The 20,409-nt window shown below is 37.4% G+C and overlaps 1 protein-coding gene across 1 annotated transcript; it reads left to right on the top strand.

Annotated features, from left to right (window-relative positions):
• The first annotated feature begins 165 nt into the window (after nucleotides 1–165).
• On the top strand, nucleotides 166–18,230 carry capn7 (calpain 7). Its single transcript, XM_041987352.1, has 21 exons — nucleotides 166–521; nucleotides 1,288–1,396; nucleotides 3,558–3,715; nucleotides 3,807–3,874; nucleotides 4,096–4,335; nucleotides 4,621–4,707; nucleotides 5,537–5,663; nucleotides 6,052–6,137; nucleotides 6,231–6,324; nucleotides 6,834–6,980; nucleotides 7,719–7,825; nucleotides 7,949–8,069; nucleotides 8,346–8,490; nucleotides 8,725–8,824; nucleotides 8,981–9,116; nucleotides 9,200–9,275; nucleotides 9,433–9,578; nucleotides 11,436–11,498; nucleotides 11,722–11,852; nucleotides 13,243–13,335; nucleotides 15,044–18,230. The coding sequence occupies exons 1-21, from the start codon at nucleotides 420–422 to the stop codon at nucleotides 15,186–15,188; spliced, it is 2,481 nt and encodes an 826-aa protein (XP_041843286.1). The 5' UTR covers nucleotides 166–419; the 3' UTR covers nucleotides 15,189–18,230.
• Nucleotides 18,231–20,409: the final 2,179 nt, after the last annotated feature.

Raw genomic sequence — 20,409 nt, 5'->3', positions numbered from 1 at the left:
TTAATGCATAACTTACCTTCGTCATTGTGCATAAAATGTACCAACCAAAACAATAAGCGTAAATATTAAGAATAATGATACAAAAAGTACAATTGCTATTTCCTGGATGTAATTGAACTAGACCTGTGTCTCTACTGCGACTGCGCGAATTGCGTTTCCCGGAAATTGCTTGGTTGTTTTGATGTCGGCTAGTGTTGTAGTCATTTCTCCAAACGTAAAAGAAAACTTCCACCAATTTATTTTGCAGTTTGAGATTAAGGACACTCCTCAAATTGACATTCACAATGCTCTTCCCAAGCTGATGACATGAACTGCGTGGCGAGTAAAAGATAGACATTTTAGTAATTTGGTGAAATAAGACAGGTAGCTGTTAGCTAGCGTGTTAGAGCTTGTTACTGTGTCAACAAGTTTTGTTTGCCATGGACTACACTGCGCTGGAACTAGATGCTGTCAAATTTGCCAAAACGGCTGTAACCTATGACCAGAATGCCAAATATAACGAGGCGGTATTTTATTATAAGGTAGGTGGCTATACATGGTTCCCCGGTGGTGGAACGATCTACCAAACTCCGTCCGATCCGCAGAGTCCGTATCCACTTTTAAGACCAAGCTAAAGACTCAGTTGTTTAAGGAGCATTTCCACATTTAGCTTAACTAAATGAGTCAGAAAGATTTGTCCAGCTTTTTGGCTCAACCAAGTACTGAAGAAGCTGTGTGCACTTATGCCCAAGATGATATTGTGTGATGAAATCATGCACTTATGCCCAAGTTGATATTATGTGATGAAATCATGCACTTATGACCTAGTTGATATTGTGTGATGAAATCGTGATCCTGTATTTAAATAAAATGACTAAAAAAATATATATATATATATGCACTGCACTAGCACTACATGACAGCACCTGGGTCCAACTGGACTCAAAAGCAGTCTGACTATCACTTAATTATGACGTCCCATCTTGTTTGAATTCATGCTTGTGTTGTTCTTCCTCTCAAATGTAAGTCGCTTTGGATAAAAGCGTCTGCTAAATGACTGTAGAATAGAATAGAATAGAACATGGTATTTTAACAAGTCTAACAGAATGAAACCTGTCAAAGTTAGCATTTAGCTCACTCATAGTGAAGTTAAAAGACTAGTTTCACCTCTGTATGAGATACTTAATGACTTGTAACAGGCTTTTTGGAAATGTTTAAATTAACCGGATACCAGATAACTATTATATTTCATTAATGATTGAGTTTCAGGCTGTTTCCTTATAACCGCCCCTTATTAATGTGCTGTAGGAGGCAGCCCAGGCTCTGATATATGCTGGCATGGCAGGGTCCAAACTGGAGGGGATCCAGGACAAGGTGAATGAATACTTGGATCGGGTCCAGGCTCTTCACAACGCAGGTAGGCTCATCTCACAAGAGTCAGAGCTTCTCCGTGACAATTTGCAATTGAACTGAATATCGGGGAATACTCAGAATTTCCCGTTGTTGTGCACTTGTTTTTCCATTAAGTCCCATGAAAACTCATATTTTCAGATCCATGTGAAAATACATGTCAGGTTTAGTATAGTAATGTATTTTCCACTTTGAAGTGTTCCACCATATCGTTATTCCCATTTGACAATTTTACTACACAAAAGCAAGCTGTGTTTGTATTGGGCTTACTGTGTCTGTTTGCCCTTACTATTTTTTCTGTACCTGAATGCTTCTTATTTGCCCAATAATGTTAACAGCTTTTCCTTGTGGTTCAGTTGATGTTGATATAGTTTGATATAAAGTCTTAAAAAAGATTAAGTGTTAGTGTTTTGTAATAGGTAAGGTTCAGGAATATTACTTGCATGGCCCTGAGGGCATACGCTGTTACTTGCTGTCTGACCGTTTTTTTCCGTAACTCAGCAAACTGTAGGTGTGTGTGTGAGTGTATTCACATGGGTGTGACCACAGACCACTGAAGTATCCTGGCTTGTTGGACAACCAGTGGTTCTGTTAAGTGCTGTGTACAACTGTTGCATGTTAATGCTGTTTTCTAAAAAAAAATATTTAGTTAGTTATTTTGTCTATTCAAGGAAAAAATTCTCATTATTTGTAAAATGTCCTACTAGTGAGGAAGTGCAACCTCAGTAAAGTGGTATGGATTGCTACAAAATGGAAATAATTACAGTCAGAGAATCCTTGTTGTGGTGAACTTGTTTGTTTGAAAGCTTTAGTGGAAATTTAAGTATTTGTCATAGTGAAAGTGAGAGTCTGTGACTGTTTGTAGTCTTTGATAAAACTGAGACAATTTGTCTCAAGTTAAACACATATTCAAGTAATTCAAATGTAAAGGAAAATATAATTATTTTGCTGTAACAATGCTGTCAAGCACACCATGTCTGTCACAGCCACTTCTAAAGTTCACACAAAATTTATGTGAACAATTAGTCATTTTAGAGGAATTATTTCAACTCAGCTCCATAAAAGGAAAACAGAATAAATTTCCACCTAACCTGTGAATAATCAAACACACACATCAAGTAAACAGTTCATTTGCTATCATCGACTAAAGGCATCATAGCTTGATTTAGAAATCCTTCACTTTATTCAAATAATTTTCCATTGCTTCATCTACAGATAGAACTTGTTTATAAAGTAGTTTAAATTAAACAAAGTCACTTCAAGGGAAATACGTCTCTGGACCAATTTAGTCTAAATTTGAACATTATAACATTATATACTTGTTTAATTGAGTGTAAGTGCTGTCTCTTTTCTGTTTACACACTGGTTCCTTAACTGGGTTCCTAAATTTGCTGGCAAACATGGACAAATTTGTAAAAAGTACCAATGGACAAACAATGAATCAACAGCAGACAAGAAAATATGGCAAGACATATCTTGCCCTTGACTTGACCAGTATATTAGTGGGTAATGAAGAGAGATCACAGAAACCAAACGCGGTACAGTGCCACTTTTCATTCTGAACACAAAGAAAAACCTGTTGATTACTTCAAAAGTAAAATACTCGACTGCCTTAAATAGTTGTTTTATTAAAGTAGCATTCATCTCGTCAAACGATCAACTCACACAAAGTAGTATGCAGAGTTTCCCTGTTTAAAAAGACTCGCACTATAGCAGAGGAATTAATATTCCCTCCACCACTGATATGGTTTTCACTGCTTCCGTATGATTAGGATTTCCTGTTTGTATTTATTGTGTTAAAAACTTTTTTTGTTCTTTGTTGAACTGCATCCAACTGTTTATGTGGTAAAGTGGGTCGTCTAATTATGGGAAGGTTGGTGGTTTGAGTCCTGCTTCATCCCAGTTATTTGTTGTTGTTGTTACCTCCATTGTTGGCATTGCTGGTGTATGGATCTGTATGAATGTTTGGTGGTGGTCGGAGAGGCCATTAATGCTGATTGGCTGCAGTGTTTCTCTCAGTCTGCCCCAGGACAGCACATGTAGCTTACCACCACCAAGTATGAATGTGGATTGAATGAATAATAAATTCAGTGTAAAGCACTTTGAATGCCATCAGCAGAAAAGCACAATATAAATCTAATCCATTATTCTTTTTGTTATTAACCCAGTCCAGGCACAGAAAATTGACCCGCTCAAGTCCCGGCAGCAGGTGGATCTGGAGCGTGCCCACTTCCTGGTTACTCAGGCTTTCGAAGAAGATGAGAAGGGGAATGATGATGAAGCTATTGAACTGTACACTCAGGCTGTGGAGCTGTGCATTAAGACAGTAGGTCTCTCACTTCATCTGTGTTTTGCCATCGCTCTTTCAGTCAAAATGAATACCTTTCACTTGATTGTCTCCTCCTTTTGTCCAACAGTCAAATGAGACATCAGACCCAACACTTCAGAACAAGCTGAAGCAGCTGGCACGACAAGCTTTGGACAGGTAAAAATTAAACGTGGTGCTGATTTATACTAATAAGCCTATATTTTCACTAGCAGCTGCCCTGTGTTCATGCTGTCTCAGCTCCAACGCTGGCTTTGAACACAAGTATTTCAGCTTTTGACTGCCATATTCTTGCATCTTTTTGTTTTGTTTATAAATCTTTAGCTACAAATATCCCTAAAATGTTTATAACATACCCAAAATGCCACTTTATTTTTCAGGGCTGAAGGTCTTAAAGAATCCCAGTCCAAATCAAATTCACTTCAGACTCAGGACAGGATTGAACCCTCTGGGACTAAGCCCAGCAGTAGTGCCAGTTCTGGGGGACCAGTCCGTCAGTTTTTCCCCCTCGGGACAGACTTCAGCCTCAGCGACCGACCGCAGCCTCAACCAGTCAGGGCAGTCCAGTCTAGTGAGCCCCACGGTCAGCGCTACACATCGGAGGAGATTGAGGTGCTCAGGTGAGACGGTGCAGCCAGAACGTTTGTCGAGTAATGCGACTTCAGAAGAGCTCCTGTGCGTTTTAGCTAAGTCTTTTAATGTTATTTTCTCAGTTTTAAGAACACTTTAAACATAATAATAAATGGTAAAATGTTTTGTGTCATGACCCTCATAAACTGTGTCTTACATTAATTCATTTCTAGAGGAAAAAAATTAAACTGCTTTTCTGGGATGATTTAAATCAGCTGTAAAAGTAAAAAGTATCACTGCTTCTATATTGTGCTGAATCTGTCCCCAATTTCCAGGAGTACATCTACAATCAACGGCATAGCCTACGTGCCCTTCATGAGTGTGGACCTTAAGGAGCGATTTGCCTTTCCTGTACCTTTCTCGTGAGTTTGGTTTATTTTCTTAAGCTGTTACAACAGCAAGAGCACAGCTGCCAATGCTAATAAATCAACTAAAATTGTCACACCGTCTAGTTATGGATCAGTTATAAATAATATTATCTAACTTTGGTGTTTTCCATATATAAACACATATAGGGATGCTTCTTTATCAGTCCTGCCATGCCATTTTAACCCCACTAACCACTAACCTGTTCCACTAACCCCAACACATGTTTTTTTTTGATTCAGGTTTTATTCTACGTTCCCTGTTATGTAAATAAAATGTCTTATGTTCACCTTTTACCATCGTGTCCCAGCGTGATTTTGTTGCACCCAGCCATACCCCGAACACTGGGTCGTAACAAATGCCTTTAAAAATCTGTTAATTAGCTTCATGTCAGTGGTGAAATATATTTAGATGACAAACAAAAAGCTACATTTCTGACACTGTAGTTTTCTCCACAAGTAAAAATACTTAAGGATCAGCTTCATGTGGTGAACACAGGAAAAATGTTAACAACGGTATTATAACATGACCATAGAGGAGCTTTGAGCCTCAGTAGAAACAGAGACAGAAAGATGAGTGGATTGATTATTAAAATTGTGATTAAAGGTTGATGTGATGGACACAAATGTGTTGCTGGATGTATCAAGTAATTATCAATTCCTTTTACTAACATATGAGCTAATTGTGTTGTTACAAACAAATGTTGAGGTGCGTGCATGCGCTGCTGGATGTGACAGGAGTATGTATCAGCTGATTTAGAAGTCTGCATACTTGGTGTACCACTAGTTGGTTAAATTCTTTATTTTTTTTATTCCTTCTCAATAGGGACAAAATGGGGAAACTGGCACTATCACCAAAACAGAAAGCCATCTTCTCCCGCTGGGTTCAACCAGATGAGATCTGCAATAACCCCACAATGATCATGTCTGTGTCCAGCTTCAGCATCAAACAGGTCAGATTAACAACTTCTCGTCCTTTTCTTGTAATACTGTGTGTCAGGGGCAGATTTTTACATTTTAGGATGTTTGTATTGGGATATAGTGTGTCTCCATTGTTAAAACACAGAGCACAGATATTATTTTTTGTCCTGAGTGTGAGAGAGCTGATATTTTGTTATGTTTTACATGTATTGTCTGAATTCATCCAGATGGTGGTGCAGCATCATCAGCTGTAAGCATTATTATGGCAGACTATTTTAAATAATACAGTATTAAGAGCAGAAGTGGATTTAACTAAAGTTGTTTGGCAAGTTTTTATCTGTAAATGTAAATCCTAAAATTAAAGTACACTGTGTGCCAAACCATTGACACCTGGTTTGTATTTTCTTGTCTGTAATCTAGACGGTGGTCTCTGACTGTTCATTTGTGGCCTCACTAGCCATCAGTGCAGCCTATGAGAGGCGATACAACAAAAAACTCATCACCAGGTACATAATATATCCTGCTTTTGCTGGTACTGTGTTTTTTTTAGAAGGCTCACAATCAACTCTGAAACCATTTTATATGTGTTTGTGTTACAGCATAATCTACCCTCAGAACAGACGGGGCGAGCCAGAGTATAACCCCTGTGGGAAATACATGGTCAAACTTCACATCAATGGAGTTCCCAGAAAGGTTCAATTAATTTACACATCCAGTTCATCTCTACTGATGAAACATGGTGCTTATGGGTGCAGCACAAGATGAAAATCATACAAAAGAATGACTTTGCCTTTGCACACGTATTTCAGACGTTTGAGGAAAGAAGCAGCATTATTTGCTATGCAAATATTACTTTACCACCTTTGTAACAGAGAAATGGTCTCAGCAGCTGTCACAACAATTTCATTTTAATAGTGCAATTAAATTTAGATTAATTAGTTAATCAAATGCCAACACTTATAAGTTCACTGCTCATTTGTTCATTATTGAACTTTAAAGGAGATCTGTTGAATGTTTTTTAAAAAATGATTCATTCACACATAATAGAACCCCAACAAACTGTCCGTTAAAGTTCAACACAGAAATCACAACTTTTTCTAATTTCCCTTCAGGGATTAAAAAGTTTTTTTTTTTTTTTTATTTTATTTTATTTAAACTCATTCGTACTTGTTTTTCAAACCAGCCGCATGTGTCTTTTCTAGGTGATTATAGATGATTACCTGCCTGTGGATCGTAATGGGGAGCTGCTGTGTTCCTACTCCAGCAACAGAAACGAGCTGTGGGTGTCCCTGATAGAGAAGGCCTACATGAAGGTGATGGGTGGCTACGACTTCCCTGGCTCCAACTCGGTGAGGCTTTACACTTAAATATAGAAATTCATTAATATAAGAAAGATCAATGTATTTTAATGTATTCAAATTTAATTAGTCCAATATCAATTCATAAAACTGAGGTTTTATTTTATTTAATACTTTCCCTTTTACAGTAACAGTGACTCTACTCTTGCTTGATTTACAGATACAATCGAAAGGTTACCTGTAAAAATCAGCTTCTGTTGTAGAGATAATGCCAAATTCAGATTTTTTTTTTCATTTACCATTGGATTACATTCACCTGTAAACTATTTTATTACCTCTCATGTTAGCAGCTAATGCTAAGATTGTGGGCTCTGGCATGTTCAACAAACACTGTTGGTCTTTGAAAACAACAGGAAATGATGTCACCAAGCACATATCCACTACAAGTCAAGTCAATTTATTTCAATCTGGTTTTCTATACAGCGCCAAGTCATAACAGAAGTCACATTTCCTCTAGAGCAGGTTTACTCTTCATCCTTTTATAAAAAAAAAACAGTCTGATGCTACTCAGCTCTGCTACATACAAAAACATTGACACAGGAATTTGCTGAAAATTTGCTCCATATAAATTTTTTTTACTGGCTTTTGGAAGATATAAAAGTAATTTTATGCATTTTGTTGAGCTGTTTTTTTTTTTTTTTTTTTAGCTATTTTACTTGAATATTTTCTAAATCTTTTTTCTAACTTAATAAATAGGATCACAAGAATTTAATTAATTTTCATTCACAGAATATTGATCTGCATGCCCTGACTGGCTGGATCCCTGAACGCATCGCTATGCACTCTGACAATCAATCATTCAACAAGGATGACACCTTCCGCATGCTCTTCCAGAGGTGAACGACACACACATTTACACAGAAACATTTAAAATTTTACTGTGACGTCTGAATCGCCTCTTCTACCTTAATATGTTTGTTTGTCTTCTCTTTCTTTAATCTCTCCCTTTTTTTTTCCAGATTTCACAGGGGTGATGTTCTCATCACCACGGCAACAGGGGTGATGACGGAGGAAGAGGGGGAACGATGGGGTTTAGTGCCAACACATGCTTATGCTGTTCTTGACATCAGGGAACACAAGGTTAGCATTTGCAAATTGTCACAAGTATTACGTTTTAAAGACATTTCATACACTTTGAGCCAAGACCTGAACATCACATGTGGCTGATGAAGTCAGCCCCTTGACTGAAAAGATGCAATCTGAATTGTTGTGATGAACGTGTAATGCACATGCAGTGACAATCTAATTGGAATTATAATTGCAAAATTTTTTGCAAATTTTCAAAATCCTGCTATTATTTGATATTGATTTATTCCAGTACAACAGTTCATGTTTGCATGTCTGTTACTCTTGTAGGGAATGCGTTTCCTACAGCTCAAAAATCCGTGGAGTCATCTGCGGTGGAAGGGACGCTACAGCGAGCGAGACGAGAAGAACTGGACACCTGAACTGCTCAAATACCTCAACTTTGACCCAAAGACGGCGCAGAAGTTTGATAATGGTATTTATTTTTTTATCCTAGATCGGTGATGTCTGTTGGTAACTAGAGAAAATGCCTTGCTAACTTAGATACTGAAGTGAATATTGTAGCTTCACTCCTTAAATAGATTCCTGGTTGTATGATGTCATAGTTAAACAGTACAACTCAAAACAACATATTTAATTTTAATTAGTAGATTTAGAAATAATGATGAATTGCTGATGATTAATTTTTCCATCCTGTGTTGCTCTTCAGGTGTTTTCTGGATTGCATGGGAGGATCTCTGTCAATACTATGATGTCATCTACTTGAGCTGGAACCCTGCACTGTTCAAGGATTCCTCTTGTATTCACAGGTGCGTGCTTGCATTTCCTCTGTTTTAAAAAAGTGTTTAGACAAGTTTGGTTGGAGCTGGAATTCTTCATGGAAGCATAAAGCAAGTTACCACAAAGTGAGTTCTTAAGACAAACTGCATCTCAAGTGTGTTTTCTTGTTTTTGTACCTTTTGCAGTAGCTGGGATGGAAAGCAGGGACCAGTAAAGGATGTCTACAGTCTTGCAAATAATCCTCAGTACAGGCTGGAGGTCCAGTGCCCACCAGGGGGAGCTGCTGTGTGGGTTCTGCTCACCAGACACATCACAGACAAGGTCCACTGAAGTCTTTGTAATGGGGTGACCTTATACTGGAATGTCTGGACTTTTATCTGATATCTGTTTGTCTGCCTGTTCAGGATGATTTTGCACAAAATAAGGAGTTTATCACCCTGGTGGTCTACAAGACAGATGGCAAGAAGGTTTACTACCCAGGTGAGGCTTGATAGTGGATGAACAGCAGCATTTTTTTCTCTCACCTATATTTATGCACTGCAGCTGCATAATTGGGTCAAATATCTAGAAACAGATTAGTAATATAGTTAGATTAGGCCCTGTTGTTTGCTATACACTCACTCGGTTTTCTCTACAGCGGACCCCCCTCCTTACATTGATGGAATCCGGATCAACAGCCCTCACTATCTGACCAAGATGAGGCTGACCAGTGGGGGAACACACACCTTCACTCTGGTAGTTTCTCAGTACGAGAAACAAAATACCATCAACTACACGCTGCGGGTAAGAGATTGTATTAATATCAACTTAAAGCTTTAAGTATTCCAATGATTTTCCTAAAACAAATCATTTTTAGTGCCTTTGTTTTGACAGATGCTGACTAAAGATTTTTGTAGACTTTTGGTATTAATTCCAACTATAGTATACCTCACTTATACTCAGGACATGGGAGTCCAGAGTTAATAACAAACATATGTTTATTAAGGCAATAAAGCCGATAAATGTCTCCTAGAAACTTTTTCAGGCCTGTTTTTATGAAGTGAAAAATTGAGAAGATTGAGCCATAAAGTAAAAAGATGAGGTTGCCCAACTCCTGGTCCAGGCCATGGAGGCTTCTCACCTCATCTTCTGCAGTGATCTACTGGCATGCCTCCCAGCTTGCACAGTTAAAAAACCCCTTCAGACGATTCACAGCATGGCATGTCTGGTTTCAAGCAGACAAATTGGGCACATGTCTCTAAATAACTCATTGAACTCCACTGGTTGGCTGCCGAATCATATTCAGGTCATTATTGCTTGTTTGTAGAGTAACTTGTGGTCCACCACTGAACCGTCTAAAACCAAACACACAGGTGTGTGCTTCTCTCACCCAGTCTGTGTAGAAAAAGTTGTCCCAGTTTAAACTTTGATAATTTGTGGTTCCAGCGGTAGAAAAGGGCTTGCTCGTTCTTTACATGGTCAACATAAACTCTGCCATTTAAATGGATGCAGAGCTTAGTGCTTACTCCACGGTTTCTTACTGTACTAAAGCTTGAATGTTAATGTAAGCATGTCCCCAGCTCTGGTCAGATGGCACAGAAGTTGATCTGCAAGCTATACTGCATCTGCTTACACATTTTGCTCTCTCAACCTCCTATGTAATTACTTGAATGGCGTTAGTTAAAAGGTAATCTGACATCAGTGCTGCTCAAATTGTTTCAAGAGTCTCAAAAGACTCACTAATTAATATTTGGAAACGCTGAATGCATTGCTTTATTTTCTTTTGTTTTCAGAACCTACAAAGCAAACTTACAAGGATCTTAATACAGAGAGCAGAATGTCTGCTTTTGTTTTGTCAGTCTGAACTAATCACAAGTGAGAGTCAGTTGGGAACAATGGACTCTCTTTCCTCTACTTCTCTCCCTATAAATTATAATTCACTTCTCATATCGCTAAACCCACTTATGCTCAGCTGAAAAATGTCAGTTCTTTGAGCCTAGTGTATGTCTGCGCTGTATATTTGTACACGTGTGACCCACTTTTCTTTTTTTAGTCATGTATAATTCATAGACTCCCCTCGCTAAGCTCAACAAGGTCTGTGGAGAACAGTTTCTACTGAAATTGCTCATTAAAAGACAACATGCACTTCTTTACACGTGCCTGCTACAAACTGTGTTTGCTGTTTTTTGCGTGTGAGCATTTTGTGTTTAACAACAACACAATTATTGCACTGCTCTCACTGGCTTTCTCTCTCTCTCTCTCTCCACCAAGCCAACCATGAAAGTCATCTCCCCTCAGCACAGATCAGAGTTTCTGCTTAAAAATGATCTTGAGAGCAGCTGATTTAACTCTTGTGTTGAGTTTTCTTGTTGAAAACAAAACAGGAGGCAGGAAACATTTATTTTCTGACGTTTCTTTTGCTAGAGGAAAGCGTTAAGATCTATTTTTCTGGTCATGAATAAATTAAAACTTGTTTTAAAGTGAGATAAAGAGGATTAGGAAATGTCTCAGTTTGTTTTAAAAACATGTTGATTAATAAAGAGATTGTATTATGTAGTATTTTATTGTATGCTCCTCATGGATGATTCTTATGTACTTTTATAAAAGGAATGTGCCTGTGAACAATGAACACTAAATAATAGGTTTTGTTTCTTTATGTAGGTGTACTCTGGATGCAAATTCACCTTCTCCAAGATCCCAAATCCTTTTACTCAAACTAAAAGGGTATGATATTTATACATCAACAAGTCAGCTATGTACTATATGATCTGTTTTGCTCAAATCTGAAGTGTTTGTTAACCCTGTGTTAATATTGACTACATCCTCTATTTAAAGCATTACATTAATTAAAATGAAGTCTTTAGCATTACTGATGTCTCTTTGTTTTCAGTTGCATTCAGTTTTTCTTACCTGCAAAAGGTGATTCTTTCTGTCTCTCCATCTTCAGATCAACGGCCAGTGGAAGGGGGTCAGTGCTGGTGGTTGTGGAAACTATAAGGACTCGTACAAACACAACCCGATCTATCAGCTTAACCTGGAGCGGTCTGGCCCGCTGCTCGTTGAGCTCCGAGGCTCCAGGTCAGGCTCAAACTGCAGACAGATTATCTAATGCCTATATTCTCAAACTGTGGTACGTGTACCACCAGTGGTACGCGAGAGCCCTCTTGGTGGTACTTAGAGTCATAAATATTTTTTAATAAAATTATTAAACATTAAGGGTCGCGGGTAAGCTGGAGCCTATTCCAACATTACCGGTAAGAGGCAGGTACACCTGGACAGGTTACCTGTCCATCGCAGGGCCATCACATAGGGGACAAGCAACCACAATGGTGGGAGGAAGCTGTAGAACCTGGAAAGAACCCAGGCATACACGGGGAGAACATGCAGACTCCACACAGAAAGGCCACAAAGTTCGAACCTCCCCCTCCAGCTGAGATTCAAACCAGCGACCTTCTTGCTGTGAGGCTGTGGTGCTAACCACCACACCACCGTGCAGCCCAGTTCCTTTATGAACTGTCCATCGCTAATAGCTATGTATGTTATAGCCTAATATGTTTGCTACTGTATGTTCAGGTTTTTCATGATGGTGGTACTTGGTGAGCTCGATATTTTCTCATGTGGAACATACTGTAAAAAGTTTGAGAACCACTGATCTAATGAATTACAACCTCTACTTAAGTTAAGCTCAGGTTTCAATTTGCATTTTAATTGTTTTGGTTTTTTAACTCAAAGAGATTTTAACAAACTTTTTTCTTATGCTACATATCCAAGTGTTGTCTTAGAAATATTAACAAATAGGTCCTGATGTAAAAACCAAGATTTTCTGACACAAATTGTGAGTAACACTTTGGGCTCTTGGCTGTTGCTTACATTATTAAATAGAAGTGGGGAAAAAATGAATAAATAAAACATTTTTTCCCAGCAGTGTCATCTTTTCCATATCATGTTAGTAGAAAAGTGATAATACTTGATATCAAACTCAATCTCTACGTGTGTGTCTTTTATTTTTATATTTTGGTTTATTTGAAAGGGTCATATTTTACATTAATGGACATAAGTGAAAAATAAATATGTATTAAATGTATGAATGATGCTTTTTTTTCTATGTAATTTGAACTAATTTTAAATGCATTTTCACTTAATGTGACTCAGACAGTAACTTATCTTATGTGGCATTAACAGATGATCCTCTGGCTGCTTCTGCTTTGGTGTAAACAGCTGTGCATATATAGTAACAGTACGTCAGTTATAAAAACTCATGTTAAAAGGTCAGATAAGGAGTAAACTGGAGATGAAAATCACAGTAAGAGAGGAGGGCTAGGGACTGACACACACACAAATAGGTACAAATATGTGTGAACCATGAACTGGAGAGCCATTACATCCGTGTTGTTTACATCACGTACATCATCAACTTATGATGAAGTTAATCGTCATCCTTTCTCCTTGTTTTTTGCTCCGTGTGCAGACAGTACAGTGTTGGGTTTGAAATGGTGACCGTGTCGACGGTGGGCAATCCAGGTGCAGCTGCCTTCCAGAAGAAAAGCAGTGGAGATTACAGGTACAGTAAATCTCATGAAAAGTAGGTCACAGCAGCCTCACTTCAGAAAGCAGAGGAAAAGATTTTTAGTCCTTTTTTTTCCACAGAACTCAATCCTGACTTATGGAAACTCTAGAAACATGTTTTTAAGTGTGGAGAAGTCAGACTGATCATAACTCAGTCTGGTCTAACATTTCAGAACAGTACCATGAAATTAATTTCCAACCCAATTGTTAATAATAATAAATGGTTTTAGGGGTCACTTAAATAACACATCCTTTGCCAATACATCTATTTGTAATTTAAAATTCAGAGTGGAGCCTACTTATTTACATGTTCCACTTCTTCCCATAATTTTATTAATGTCTGCTAGGTCAGTGTTTTCAATCCCCTGCTGACAGCCAAGAAAATAACTATGAAAAGGAAAAAAAACTCTAATAAATATGTACTTCCTCCATAGTTTTCCCTTCCAAGGAAGAGTGCAAATGTTTATCATGTTGGTCTGACTGAAATCTGCAAACTGCAGCACCGAAAATCAGAACAAGCAAACAGTAACAGCAGAGAACAACCACAATGAATAGCAAGTATCTGTTTCTTTTGTCAGTCAACTAAACTCATCGGAAGAGTGTGAAAACCAGACATGTCAACCATGCTCTCTGAAACATTTCCAGACTGTCACATTGGTCTATTAATATACTGATGAAGTAAAAAAACAAAACAAAACATTTAAGTAACTTAAAAACAAAGTCTTTTTCTGGCATCGTTGCAAGATTTTTTTTTTTTTTATTAATGTGTTTTTTTGTGTGTACAGTTTCATATTTAAGTATCACTTGCATTACTTCTTTTTTATGAATAAATTATAATGATGAAAATGTGATTTCTCTGTATATGGAATCTATTTCATGAAGATATTTAAACACACTATAAAAAATAGCTTATAATTTAGCTACAAACACTATAACATCATCAGCAAGCTAACATGTTAAGCTTTGCAAAAATTTAACTTGTCTAAGTATATTCAATATATTTCTGACACATTATGTTGTGTAAACCTTATAATATATCATAGACATAGAAAAAAAACACATTGGTTTACCTGCACAATCTTTCTAAATTCCTTTTACATGAAAATTGCAGAGAAAAGTACCAGTTATCTGAATGATATTCTGGAACCTGCATTGCTTTCATACAGGTTTAACTTGACTGCACCAACATTTGCAGTCCTGGAAAAGAGCCACAGAGCTGGATTCTGTAAATAAAGAGTTGGACGGCAGCTGTCACAGTGTGCTGAAGTATCTCAAACTCAATTTTTGTTAAAAAAAAAAAAAAAACTTGTTTTCTCTAGGACTACCTTTGCGAATTAAATTAGCTAAAATGAACAAACAACTTTATCCTTAGTGTATTTATAAAAGTATTGGTGAACTGTAGACATGCATCAGCAACAGTTTCTGGCCTGGTCAGGAAGATAACTCTTCTCTTTGTGACCTTTTCCTCTGCAAATTAAACACAAATAAGCATAAAAAGCATGTTCCACGGCTCAGCCACGTGTCTTAATATACACACTGTTTTCAGCTCAGAAGATTATTTTAGATAAAGTCACAGCAAATGAAGCTGAGAGGAGGAGCCATGATGTGGAAGTTGTTCTGATGATTTCAGCCTTTAGTTATCCTAGTTGATGATAAATTCTGTAGAGCATAAAACGTCTCTTTCTCTCTCTGTCTTCATACAGATGTGGTTTCTGCTACATGGAGGTGGACTATGTCCCAGCAGGCATCTACAACGTCATCCCCACCACCTTCCTGCCCAAACAGGAAGGACCCTTTTTCTTGGACTTTGCCAGTACTTCCCCTCTGAAGGTGTCCCAGCTCCAATGAAGACAGAGCTAGAGAGAAAGTACCGATCAGGAATTGGGAGGAAGGCATAACAGGATGTTCATAAACTGCCAATTTAATATGATGAAGTATGAAGGCTTCCTTAAAGTCCCAAGAGTACAGAATGTAAGAGCTGCTTTAGATTCCCCTCCTCCTCTCGGAAACCTTGCCAATGTAACTAAAATTTAAAAGCTAACCAGACACATAACTCTTGTGAAAAATAAATCATTAAAAATAATGAAGAGGTATTTTAGTGTTGAATAAAACTCTTAAGCACAGAGTAGTTATAGGACAGAATAAAATACACTGACTGGAAATTAAACAGCTATCGCAAGACAGGCCAAGAAATAATTTAGCCATGATAAGACACACACCTTTTCCCTCACATCGAAGGTGATGTTGTTCTGAAAGTACAGTTGAATCCGATGGATTTAGTGAAACAACTGATCAATTTACTGAATCTCACGATACAGGGTTGAAACAAGGTGCAAAATTTGTGCCCAAGATGCTGTAAAGCAGCATGTTTAACACTACTTCCGCTTCGCTGCAGTTAGCACCTCGACAGGACAGACATCCAAGTCATTTTGCAGTGTTGAGCTTTTTATGAAATTTCACATTATTTCAAGAACAAGCCTACTGGTACCGTGTCAGAAAGTCAGGTCAGTGACAAGTCCATGTTAAAGTCTCAGCCTTTTAATCATTAACTGATTACATTATAAAATGTTGCCTGCATGTCAGTCTACACAGGAAAAACATGACGAGACACAATTTTGATCATTTAAAGCCCTCATTAATATATGAAGTAGCAGTTTGAATCTGATGATCCTCACTGCTGCAGAGCTATGTTCGTGGACAAGATGATATCTGCAACAAAAAACAAAACCTTTATCTTCACATAGCTGAGATCAGTTATTTTTTTTCTCAGAATATTTTCAGAGTTGGGGGCTTCATGTTAAAGTAGTCAAAGCCGTTTTAAAGTCTGTTGGAAGGAAGGAACATGTATTTTCCTGGAAAACCTCAGAGGCTTTTTATTCTCAGGAGCAGTGCAGCAGCACCACAGGGAATCCAGTATGGCAGCAGTTGAATGATGTCTGCTCGTGTCGTTTGTAGATGTGGAAGCTGAGTGAAAAATACATTTTGATTTCTCTGACGGGCCTCAGGTCAGTGCTGGAGGCAGGTTTCACACACACACACAACATACTGTATGTGTTAAACCTGTGTGTGTGTCCATGTGTAAATGTTTGTCACAGGTTAAAAAAATGTATTGCCAAGTACTCATATTCTGTTTACTTTTGTTGTACTGCCCTCTTTTTTAATCATCTCATGTTTTTCAACTAACTATGGAAATGTCCCCGATGAGTGGAAAGTTTTTGTTGTTTTTCTGTAGAACTTTGCTGTTAGCTAACAGTTGCCCTGAAAGTACCTTCATGCAGCTGTTGTATGAGATTTTGATGAGCTGCCCTTGTAATGGTGTCCACCCAGTAATTAACACTCAGCTGAAATGGCATCATGTGGAAGCGGTCAACTGATAACACTCACACATTTGATGTGTTGACCTCTTATCGGGTCAACACATTAAATGGCTTTTAATCCAATTAGAGCACAAAATCAATGTGTCAGTTGTTCATGTTTGTCTCTTCAGTGGCAACCTGCAGCTCTTTTTTCACGTTTTTCTCCTTTTTGAAGATGTTTAGAACATGAAACTTTATTCTTGGCTTAGGGAATATAAATAATATTTAGGTTCACACGTTGCCTTTCTTTCCCTGACTTTGAACTGCATCACTGTCTCCATCTGTGACTCCAGCTCGCTCAGATGTGCAGTTGACTGCTGTCATGTGAGGGCAGCTTAATCATCTCTATGACAACTAAGCATTCACTTTTAATGGAAAGCTCCAGATCAAGCTTATTAGTAGATATTGAGTTAAAGTCAAATTGTTCATTTTTCAAATACAAAAAAGCCAAGCAGACAGTGGACACTTGTGTAATGCTTTTTAGTCAAAGATATCCATTTCATAGCATTTAATTTAATTTGCAGATTGTTTATTCCAGAAGTTTTTGAGGAATTGTGGAAAGGGAAAGAATCACATAATCACATGCTCTTAGGTCACCTCTTCATGTTATGTGAATTACTATTCAAAAACCTAAATATATAATATAGAGAAATGCAGCTTGCAAAAAATACAGCAAAACACATTTCTAAAGCTTTTTGCACAAAATCATTACTTATAAATTTTCTTTTTATCGTATTTGCAGCCTGTAGTGTTTGTCATAAAGCTGTCAGACTAATGAGACTCAACACTGCTGTGCATTGAATGTTACTATTATAGAAACACACACAGTAGTGCAGTTGGATGTTGAAGACAAATTTGGTTTCAGTTTACATGCAGGGTACTGTGAAAAGTTCAAATCTACATTATTTTTATGCTAAATCACCACAAACTACCAAAATAGTTTAAACATCTTTTCTTTGCACCTTTGTTTTAGTTCAAATAATGAACCAAAAGTTTTTTGGTTGGAATAATCTGTTTAAAGTGAAATATATAGTCAAATGATCCATCACCAAGCTCGTGCTTTTTTTCTTTTAAAAACATTTTTTTTTTCTGCCAACCAAATGATTTTATAATGTAGCAGGACAATCTTGCAGTAACCTGTTGTATGAATGTTGTACTGTTTGCAGAATTGCACTAAATGTTGGGTAGACATGTTCGATGTCTGAATACAGGAAATTGCATCTTCTTCTGTCTGAGTTCTGATTTATTTATTCAGGTGGATACACCAGCTTTTAGCTGGTTTGTCTTTCAAGCTGTCTTGTGATGTTACTTTAGAATTATTTGTGAATCTGGAAAGAAGGTTGCACCATATCTGGATAGTCCTCAAAAAGCAGAAAGGATTGAATGTCACTGCTGAACTTTACATTGTCCTTCACAGCTTACTTTACTCATGTTAAATTAACTGTAACATCATGGTCCAAACAGCCACATCAGTCATTTTTTACATGATTATTTTAAGCTTTGGCACAATAAAATCTCCCTTTTTTTAAATGTGTAAATGCAATAAGTTGCTTTGTGACCTCAGATGATTTCAGATGAACAGTGTGATAGTATAATGGCAGATTTATAAGGGCTCTCTGGAATTTGTTGACATGAAATGATGTTGGGTCAGCTGAGGATTTTTGCTGGCTTGTTTACTGCACTGGTGGTTTTAAGAGTATGTTGATATAAATGTTTGTTTTTTTCAGATGGTTCGAATGAGATTATTGAAAATATTTGTTGTTTTTGTAGAATTTGCCCCCTCCCTGGACAGAAAAAAGACAAAAAAAAGTTTTTGTTAAGTACATATGAATAAATTAAAAAAGTATTAAAGGCTCTAATTAAAGTAAATGAAACACAGAATATATAAATGAAGATAAATGGTTACATTAGATTATCTTTTAACCCTCTTTTATCTTTATGTACGTGTTACAGACACATATTCTCAGGCTAAAGTCTAACCGTTAACTTTGTGCAACCAGGAGAAAAAGGGGTTAAACTTCAGTTATCACAGTGGCTTCCTAAACGTCCCCGCAGAGAGAGAGCGAGAGACACAAAGTCCTCCACAGTTTTTAATCTTTAAGCACATCATCACCATTAGAAGATAGAATTTACTTTGTAAGCAGAATAGAATAACTGGTCATCTGACGGAGGACGTGAACTGATGAAGACGAAGGTTAATTTGATGTCGCCAAACTTTGATGTCAACAATGCTGAGGACAAAAAAAAAAACGGCTAAAAGGTCAATGTAAATAACCCTGCGGAAATAAAAGTAGTTTAAGTGAATTAGAGAGAGCTGCCTGTGATGTTTGAGGCACATTTCTGAGAAATATCAGGCTCGTGCTTCAGACTGACATTTTGATCTGGTGCAAAATAAGTAACATTGAATTTATTATGTGGCCAAATTAATAAAAGTTTGAACATTTTTTATTGTTATTATAAGCTTGGTTTGATCTAAAATTTATACTTTTTTCTTACTGCGTTATAATCTACTTAGTATTTTAAACTGATAAGTGACTAGTTGCAGATTATTTATAGGATATCTGGTCCTGAAGCAGTTTGAAGCATGTCAGTAGCAAATCTCGCAGAATATCTGAACCTTATCAAAAGTTTATGATTGAAATGTGCAATGTTTAAAGTGATTTGATTTGTAGAAAATTGCATTGAATAAAATCATCTTATTGCTGAAGAACAAGCAGTTTAGATGCCTCGTCTTGGCTTCCTGCATGTTTCACCTCCATGTTACTACAATAACCTAAAGGAGTCAAACCAAACACCGGCTCTCCAGAAAAACATGTTTTTCAGCACAGTTAGTAAGCTAGCATGTGCTGGTGGGCGGCACAGGTTAATCAGCTGGTTGCATTTTGAAATCTCAGTATCTATATGTATCAACATCACATTAATCCTTTAACGATGACATTCATTCAGATTTTGTGCTGTTGTATATTTTGGTGGATCAAGTGAGTGAAGTCATGCTTTGCAGGAATGTGTTTGCAGGTTACCAGACAGAAAAAAAAATGCTCCAAAACCTTTAAAATCTCCAAATCTACATTATCCTGAAAACCAGAATTAAAGATTTTTTCTTGTGTTGTGAAGATGTCAACTCAAATAGTGAGTGTTCATCTATTTGACTCCAGTCTAAACCTCAGATCTTTGTTAAAAACTCATCAATGAGCCGCGCTGTTGCTCTGTCTTTGGAGATGGAGCAGAGCTGAACCATTATATTTCTTTCTCACCTCAACTGGTGGGTCTAAGGGGCATCCCAGTACAGAGCAGTTCTGCACTAGGATGCCACAGTACAATCAAGCCATCCACGGACACAACAGTCAGATCGAGAAACATCCATCACTGATCAATGCATTCAATTTTACGTCTATCAAGACCGATAGTTAAGTTTTTACTAATCACTCATTCACAGAAATACACATGGACACCACGACTTCCCTTCCCAGCTGTCATGAGGTCTGTATCAATGAAATCAGGTGCAACATGGTAACCACTTACTTTTGAGTCCACGTCAATCATCTCGTTATCTCGAGATAAGATAAATCCCCAAAAATATCGACTTTTAAATTCCTGTAGAATTTACATTTAATTTTCTCTTTTAGAAGTTAGCTTAAACAGCTTTTCAGTTCACCTAAAGCATATTGGTATGTTAGCATCGTTGCTAGATGGACGTGTACTGAAAGACCTCA

This window comes from Melanotaenia boesemani, chromosome 6 (assembly GCF_017639745.1).
Source record: "Melanotaenia boesemani isolate fMelBoe1 chromosome 6, fMelBoe1.pri, whole genome shotgun sequence".
Classification (NCBI taxonomy): domain Eukaryota; kingdom Metazoa; phylum Chordata; class Actinopteri; order Atheriniformes; family Melanotaeniidae; genus Melanotaenia; species Melanotaenia boesemani.
Note: the sequence above shows the minus strand (reverse complement) of the source record. Positions and strands in the feature narration are given on the sequence as shown.

Coding starts and splice junctions, on each gene's coding strand:
- capn7 (XM_041987352.1), top strand. CDS start 420: ATGGACTACACTGCGCTGGAACTAGATGCTGTCAAATTTGCCAAAACG. Junction 3,716..3,806: donor TGGAGCTGTGCATTAAGACA/GTAGGTCTCTCA, acceptor TTTGTCCAACAG/TCAAATGAGACATCAGACCC. Junction 6,138..6,230: donor AACAAAAAACTCATCACCAG/GTACATAATATA, acceptor TTTGTGTTACAG/CATAATCTACCCTCAGAACA.